This window comes from Frankliniella occidentalis, unplaced genomic scaffold (assembly GCF_000697945.3).
Source record: "Frankliniella occidentalis isolate FOCC.00 unplaced genomic scaffold, Focc_3.1 Scaffold268, whole genome shotgun sequence".
NCBI classification, from domain to species: Eukaryota; Metazoa; Arthropoda; class Insecta; order Thysanoptera; family Thripidae; genus Frankliniella; species Frankliniella occidentalis.
Genome location: NW_026267394.1, coordinates 217655 through 226578, shown reverse-complemented (window position 1 = coordinate 226578; position 8924 = coordinate 217655). Strand labels below are relative to the sequence as shown.

The 8924-nt window shown below is 38.6% G+C and overlaps 1 protein-coding gene across 1 annotated transcript; it reads left to right on the top strand.

Annotated features, from left to right (window-relative positions):
• The first annotated feature begins 392 nt into the window (after positions 1-392).
• LOC127750838 (pneumococcal serine-rich repeat protein-like) lies at positions 393-4212 on the top strand. Its single transcript, XM_052273384.1, has 14 exons — positions 393-1004; positions 1095-1250; positions 1336-1386; positions 1466-1540; positions 1638-1745; positions 1887-1943; positions 2054-2137; positions 2282-2386; positions 2472-2504; positions 2712-2810; positions 3036-3153; positions 3225-3328; positions 3453-3648; positions 3737-4212. The coding sequence occupies exons 1-14, from the start codon at positions 393-395 to the stop codon at positions 4210-4212; spliced, it is 2274 nt and encodes a 757-aa protein (XP_052129344.1).
• The last annotated feature ends 4712 nt before the right edge of the window (positions 4213-8924 follow it).

The following is an 8924-nucleotide window of genomic DNA, read 5'->3' as shown; positions in this document are numbered from 1 at the left end:
GGATCAGATTGTGCAGGTTCAGTTTGGTCCTTTCAATTCCACCATAACACTCCTCATTTCTCGTTAGAAACATTTTGAAGCACCTGTCTGCTTCTAGCAAATTTTCTTCACTAATACTGTCAAGAGAGACTATATATGTTCCTCTAGACAGATACTGAAAATTTTTGAGGTGATTAGCTTGAATGAGACCAGACATACACGGAAGTCCAAAGTACAGGAGCCAGTTTCGCCACTCTGTTCCTGTCCACTGAGCTCTCTTCTTGATACTGCAAGTTCCAGGCTTCCTTGAAATGCAGGAGGGAGTTTTGATTTCAGAAAGACGTTGGTCAATAAGTTCACACAGTCTATCATATCCCATACCATCAGGGAAGAAGAAAAACTCTTCTGAGGGAATGGCCAGTGAAGACTCTTCCAAAGCAACTTCCAAAGCGACGAAAGAGAATAATGAAAAGTCTTCAGTAGATCTCCCCAAAACAGAAGTTTCTAAGCAGGTGCCAAAAGATGTTAAGGCCAGCACGTCTGCCTCAAATGCCAAAGAGCAGGAAAAGTCTTCGGCAGCTGACCCAAAAACTGATGTTTCCAAGCAGGTGCCAAAAGATGTTAAGGCCAGTACTTCTACCTCAAAGTCTAAGGAGAAGAAAAAGTCTTCGGCAGCTGACCCCAAAACTGATGTTTCCAAGCAGGTGTCAAAAGATGTCAAGGCCAGTACTGCTACCTCAAATTCTAAGGAAAGGAAAAAGTCTTCGGCAGCTGACCCAAAAACTGACGTTTCCAAGCAGGTGCCAAAAAATGTGAAGGCCAGTACTTCTACCTCAAAGTCTAAGGAGAAGAAAAATTCTTCGGCAGCTGACCCAAAAACTGATGTTTCCAAGCATGTGCCAAAAGATGTCAAGGCCAGTACTTCTACCTCAAATGTTAAGGAGAAGAAAAAGTCTTCGGCAGCTGACCCAAACACTGATAATTCTAAGCAGGTGTCACTCCAAAAAACTAGGATGGACTCCGAGGTGACAATTATTAAAATATTTAATACTACTTTGTTGACGAGTATTAGCCTGATTGGACTTAATCTTTGAATGTATATTTCTTTTATACAGGATTCAATATTTCGATCAAGATCAACTACTGAACCTACTAAAGTACTGACTACAGACCTACCACGAAAGGAAACGAATGATTTTGTTAATGATATTCTGATGGATCGCAGTAAAAGGAAGGAGCAACAAGGCATAAAAGAAAACACTGCTGTGCAGGTAATTCTTAGATTTATAGATCTTTATTCAGCTCTCATTGTATCAAAGGAATAATCCATTTCATAATTATTTGTTTTTGGAGCAGATGGAATCTTTTGACTTGCCTCTCCTTCCTGTTAGTTCTAATCTCAAGCCGGTAATTAGACATTTATTCAACTTTTTCTATATTATTCCCTGTTGCAGAAGTTATCAAGTATATTTCTTTATTCATGCAGGGTTCCATAAATAAGTTTGTCCAAGATATGGATTCATCTAATCGAAAGCGCAAAACACCCGATAATTTTGATTTGGTATTTTGAAAATAAATTTTGACCCAAGTTATCAGAATTTGTCTTCTTGTTTTCACTTACAAGTTAAACACACAGTGATTTTTTTGTTTTGTTGCAGGATGAGGATTTGTCCAGAAGGCTGCCAAAATCTCGCTGTTTTGATACAGATGTGAAAGAAACCTCTCTTTCTAAAAATGCTGAAGATGCAGCTTGTGCTCCATTCAAGGTAACTTTTTGTTATTACATTTCAAACGTTGTACCCTCTTTGAATAGGATTGTTTCCAATTTATGAAATTTTTTTTATTACTTATTTTTTGCTTTTACCTTCAGCGCAATCTTATTTTATTGGTTTTCTTTCTTTGCACAGCCCCCACCGACACTGCCTTGTTCCATAAACCTTAATTCTACATTTAGTCCATCCAAGGTAATTTCTTGGTATGACGCTGTACTTTGAGTGGGACTGTTCACATTTTTTTCATGTCTTTATGCTTTTATCCTCATTTTGACCCTTCTACTGGGTTCCTTTCTTTGTAGCCTGCCACTGAGTCAGTAATACCCCCAGCCTCTTATTCTGGAGCTGCGGCTAATGGAGCTTCTGGCTCCAGCCCTGTAACTGTGGTAATTAATTTTCCCCCCTAAGATGAAAACTATTCTCTCTTTGATAGGATTTTTACATTTTTGTTTTTTTTTCTTCCTCTTATTTTCATGTTTTAATGCTTTTATCCTCGTTTTGACCCTTCTACTGTGTTCCTTTATTTGTAGCCTGCCATTGAGTCAGTAATACCCCCAACAGACCCTCCTCTGGATGGGGAAGCCTCTGGACCTGTGGTTAATAATGGAGCTTCTGGCTCCAGCCCTGTAACTGTGGTAATTCATTTTTCCCCCTAATATGAAAGCTATTCTCTCTTTGATAGGATTTTTACTTTTTTTTTTCTTCCTCTTATACATGTAGTCTACAGATAAATTCTGGTCTGAAATAAACCAGGTTAGTAGAGTTTTTTCCAAAAAATTATGTTTAGCAAATTTATTGCTGAGGGTTATTTTATTTTAATGAAACAATTGTTAGTTAGTTGGTGTCATAGTTTGTTTTATATTTTCTGGCAGTAGTGTCATCATGACCTACAGCTGTATCAGGAAAAGAAAAGTATTTATAGCAGAAAATATAACTCTTCTTTTGCAATCTTTCTTTTAGAAAAATATTGTTAGGTTGAACAGACTTTTTGCCACTGAGGATTTCTGTGAGGCACTCGGGCAAGAAGAAGTTACCCAAAACTGGCTCTTTAATTCTAATGTAGGTGTATTGTGGTACTGTGGTCATTTTACATCTACCTGATTAATTCGAGTTTCTTGCAATATAATAGATATTTTAAATCTATGGCACACCAATTTAGCAATAGGTTTGCAAACTTACAACTCATGTAAAGAACAATGTTAGAGTCACTGAGAGTTTGTAGAGTAACTGGTAAGCTTTTAATGGAACTGTTGACACACCTTAAAATTTTATTTTCTTATTTAGACAACAGGCTATGAGGTGCAGACCCTACAAAATGACATGAATGAGTTGAAAGATAAAGTAAACCAGTTGATTGAGGATGTGCATAATATGAAAGAAGACATAATCAAAACCATTTTAGGTGACTAACAATTTAACTAAGATAGATTAAATAATGCAAAACAATGCGACTACCATTTTTTTTCTTTTCAGATGCCCCGAATGGAATTTCATTCAGAAGTAGCAACAGGCCTTCTAATTCTGATGAATCAAGTCAAGATAAATGCAAAAATGCTTCATCCTCTACTGTGCAAATGGTACGTCTGCAATCAGTTCTTATTTATATTGTTGTCATTTTTATCCCTTGCATCTACAAAAATTGAGGTTCCTTGTCAAGGTTTACTTATTCTTTACCTTTTGTTCCATGTTTGGTTTCTGTAGATCTCTTTTGGAAACAAACAAATAAGCAGCAAAGAGTTGTCAAAGATTTTGCGGTTGGAAGATACAGCCAGACACAAAATAAGATCACTGTTAGAAAAATTATACACAGAGTCGGAGCTGGCGGTCATGTGGCTTGAGCAGGACAAGAGCAAAAGCCGTAAAATTATAGAGAGTGGTGTGGTTGCGGAAATTACTCGTAAGTATAACTCTGTTTCTATGTTTTCACTCAAACTTTTGAAAATTATTTGTAACAACTGCTATAGCATTCCTACTTTCTTTTGCAGGCCAAATGAACTCAAAATCAAACAACAGACTTATTAGAACTGGAGAGCCTGCACGAGGCTATTCATTTACTGTTACTGATATAAGGACATACTTGTCTAAAGTTTTACACCAAACAAGATCAAAATGTATTGGGAGTAAAGATAATAAAGTTACTAATGAAGAGAGTTTAGGAGGAGGTCCTGACAAAGACATAAAAGGGCATGAAGATAAAGACATTGATCGAATTGAAGATAGAGACCTAGAAGGGGATGAGGACAAAGAAGGGAACGAAGATAAGATCAAAGGGGATGACGATAAGGTGAAAGAAATGGATGAAGATAAGGACAAAGAAGACAATGAAGTTAGCCTTGAAGAGTATGCAAATGAAGTTCGTTATGAAGATAATGAAAGTGAAGCTAGTCATGGAGAGAATGAAATTGGTCTTGAAGAGGGTGAAAATGAAAATAGCTTTGATAGCTCATCAATTGATGAGTGAAAGGTTATGAAATGAATCTTTGTCTTTTTTTAAGATTTTAAAATTATATATCTGAATTTTGAATTTTTGATTAAGGTTGTTTTGCAAAAGCCAGGTTGTTTTCTTTATTAATTCTTAATTGACGAACTATAAACATTCCAAAAATGAATTATTCATATGTTTATAAAGCTTTAAGTAAGTGCTTTTCTTTTTTAAAGCCAAGACTGGTAAATGGTGCCATTCCTTTTTTACGTATATGGATTTCCAATTTTTAAAAGATAGGTGCCAAATCCTTGAAACCCTGTGTTTTTTGGAATATACTAAAGATAATTATACCAATTTTTAAAAAGCTGTAGGTTTTATTTGTATCTACTGCTGGTTTTTTTCCCAAAATTGTACAAGAGTTAATTACCTGTTGCATTTAAGGTAGAAGGAGAATATAATATGCATTGGGAGAATTAGTGTTCTCTGATAAAAATTTGCCAGACTGAACCGGTTTTATTTGCCCTCTCTGTACTTACATATTATTAAGTATGAATAATGTTTTATTTGTTAAATGAGTCTGTGTTTTATTTAGTGTACTTTGTAATAACCCAGTATATGTTGTTTTGAAGAAATTATCCTCCTTTATTCTTGTTGGATATTTTTTAAAGCTTTTACTTGAAATTAAATTAGTTTGTACAATTGCACTCTTCTTCAATATTCTCCTTTTTATTGTTCCAAGGGAACTTTGCTGGTGAACAAATTCAATTAACTAATATTTCTATCAGGAATCCACAGAACAGAAAAAATCTGAAAACCTGTCGATCATGTTTCTGACAATTTGTTAACAAACTGAACTTCTATATACAGTTACACTATTTTTCCTAATCTAAAATCAATCAGCTGAAAGCCACAGAAAACCAACTGAACTGACTTAAACACAGTCGTACTAGTTGAATTCCAACAAATTTGTACGCCCCAAAACAAAATCAAGCACCATGGTGGGAGTGCCCACCTAGGATATGAGATGACAGAGATGTAGGAGGTTAAAGTAGTGTGTGCTCTTTATTTATTTATCAACTGCTTTTGACAAAAAGAACACTCCAATCGGAATCAAATAGCCATTGCAATAACACATAAATTGTAATGAAAGAATTGCCTTTCTCTCAAAATAATTTTCTAATTCAATATTTACAAATTGTCAGTAGCAGTGTCAGTAGAAAAATCTACCTAATCTTACAATTGAGAGGTAATGCTCACATTTCACATACTAACAACACTGATTATAAACAGAGTTATACATAAAAACATTATGAAATCAGATGATAAGCTTAGCAAGACTGGTGCAGATACGTAGAGAGTTGAGTTGGTTCACCCAATGACAGCAGCTCTCGTGCGGGTCCCACATAATGAAACTGAAACAAAGAGAAGTATGAATTAAAATTAACGAAATGTGTTAAAATTCAAAAGTAGATTCATCATCTCAGTTGTGTAACTACCTCTAGCTTAGTGAAGTTCCTTGGCATCTAGAATTGTTAGACTCTCTTCAGAACTATATCGAGTGAGTTGAAACAAATCACAAAACGGTGACCTGCAAGAATGAAAACAAAACAAAAATATAATGCAACATAAACATGAGTAAGTTATTCACAATAACTTTACAAGCAAAAGAACACTAGATAAAATCCTTGATTTAAAAAAATTGTACTTGTTTGAATAACATCAGGAACTATGATAACGGTTAGGTAATTAATAAAGTAGACTAAGGAGCAGTCTACAACAAGATAAAAACTGTCACACAAGCTAGTTAAAAGCCCATAATACAATTAATAAGCTATAGAGAATATACCACATTTAAAAGAGCTTTCTACTAGACCAAATTATGAATGAATAACGGTTTGAACGAGAATGTTAGTTTACCATGTATAGTTCTCTTTGCTTATGAAAAACATACATAAATGTTACATACCCTTTAGAATTTGGAGGATTTCCGCAACAAGGAACCAGATGAGAGAAAAGCAGTCAGTTACTCCAGACGTATGATCTTTGACAACTTGGAACTAAATACAAATTTTACCCTCCATATTATATGGACAGATTAGAAGCTGTTCAAATGCAACCAATCGGTTGTCTGAGCACTACAGAGAGGTGACAAGACCAGTAATTTATGAATGCACTTCTTTTGTAGAGAATGGAACAAAGAAGCCATCAAAACGAGCTCGCAGAGAAAGGAAAGATCTCATAGCTCATATGACTAACAGATTCTCAGTAATATTTTACTTTCATTTTACTTTGTTCAATTTTATGTAGTTAATATTTTTAATAAACCTAACCTTCATTACTTTAACTGTATTACATACTTTTAGAGCTGGGTCCTACTCTTGTTGTTTTTTTTGCACCCAAATTACACGAGTGAGTCAGTTTTAAAGTAAAGCTACTTATTAGAGATGAATTACAGCACTTTTTTCGGTCCCTTCCGTTCCTAAAAATGATAAAGGAAAGAAACAAACCTCAGACACGGCTAAAGTCGCTTTATAAAGTTTCAATGAAATCGGATTTTCATTTCCCCACCTTGGCATCTCCACGCCAATGTATACATTCTTCCTGGCCACACAACTTTAAATTTCATCAAGTATTCGTTACCAACACCACTTACGCTTTGACGGCAAAAAAACAAACAGATCGAACCCACAACAACAACAATGCTTCGTTGCCCTCCCTCAACCCCACCCCCACCCCCCCATCATCTGATCTGCTCCGCGCTCAAGGTCAAGTACGCGACTCACGAGCGCGGCGCGATCGAGCTGGACTGGAGGCCCAGCACTTGGTAAGTTATGTTGTCTATCCTTCTTACAGTTTTTTTTTAAAATACAAATTTATTTAAATTTAAATTTGCAATATTTTAGTTGTGTGATTCTGGTGTTGCTGCATATTTTTACTTTTTATTCATTTCAGGATCAAGAAGATAGTGCTGTTTTATGTGACTATAAGGAGAGATTGAACCAGGATTTTAAAAGGCCTTGTAAATCAAAAGCCCAAAAGGTCAAGACCATGTTTAAGCGTGAATGAGGCCTGAGTTTATAGAAAAGAACTTCAGCAACCATGCAGATAATAACTGAGTAAGTTTGACTTTGTTTTCTCCGATATATTGTTCTTGTTCTCTGGTTAATCTTATGCCACTTTTTGTTTGTTTTTCAGCTTTAATAACAAAGTACAGTTATACCATGTCTAAATTAAAGTGGCTTGTCATCACAACTGTTTTACCTTAACAGTGTTAACACATGTAACATAATTTATTCTGTGGCTTCCAAGTTGGCGTTATTTCTTATTGTAAAATTCCGGTGCCACCTCAATAAGAGTTCCCCGAGCTGATGTTAGAAGCATTGGAGGCCAAACGCCTAAAGACCCCCGCAACACACGCCTGCTAAAGTGGTGGCCTACCAGTGCGGCTGGAGGCGAAGCGTCGTTGGCGCTGTAGTATTACCACGGGAATCGGGTATTGTCGTAAGCAGTAGGGCAGGATGGCTGGGGCACTGCCACTTGAATACTAGGGGACGATTTGGATGAATCATAGGGTATCATCTAGAAAATGTCCGTCATATTCGTCGTTACGAAACTGAAGACATGCAAGGTCTCACAACGCCTGATAGGTAGGCAACATCTTGCCTGCTGTGCATGCCTGTACCGCGGGGTGGCCTACCCCGAGTCTCACAGGCGCCGAGCTCCCACGATTTGACCAAAATGGATCCTGAAAACAGACGGTTTCTGGACAACCACTAGCCCTGCGCGGCCTGGGAGGTTCTTAGAGACGGAGCGAGCGACCAAACGGAGGCGTGGACGGTACTGTGATCGAACGGGGAACGAGCCTCACGAGCTCTTATAACTTCGCTGCGAGGGTTGGGCGACTTGAATTTTTCGTGTACACAGGAGTACGGAGTACACGGAGTACAAGTCGGAGAACACTTAGTATTGCCGGTCGGAGCGCGCAGAGTACACCTGGAGTACAGTCGGAGTACGCGGAGAACTTGCGACAAAAACAGCCGGAGTACTCGGAGTACAATCGGAGAACACCTGGAGTACATTTTGGCCTGTACATAGGAGCCACCCAGTCGTCCACCCCTCGCTTCGCTGTCACGCTGTCAACGTGTTCGAGTGCAGCTCGCTGTCGAGAATGCCATCTGGACGCTTAGGACGCACATAGATGCAGTGGAACATGCCCCAGCTGTTGGATATTCGGTCTGATCGCTGGGGACGCGAATGGACACCCCTGAAATCCAGAGCCCTACACCTGCAGCGAGCGGGCTAACTGGGCGCCTTCGCCCGCTCGCCGCCCGCTCGCCAGGGAACTGGGCATCTGGGGCATGTGATGCTCTCGCTCTACTACCAATGCCTACCTAGCTCGCTCGCAGCAGGCCTCTGCCTGGATGCCTGTCCCAGCTGTTGGACCGTCTGGATGCTGTGGATGCGGGTGGATGCACCTGGGTCATAAACCAGGTGTCCTGGACGTCGGTAATAACGTCTAGATTTTGTGGATGCACCTTATTGATGCTGCGTAAGTTGGCCAAGAGCTCCAGAATAGCGCCTGGATGCCGGGGATGCCAGTGGATACACCTGGATGCTATCGTCTGAATGGTGTAGATCCACCAAGATGCTGGGGTAGTTCCATCAGACCTCCAGAATACCGCCTGGATGTCAGGGATGCGAGTGGATGCACCTGGATGCTAGACCAGGGGCCCTGGACGTCGGTAATT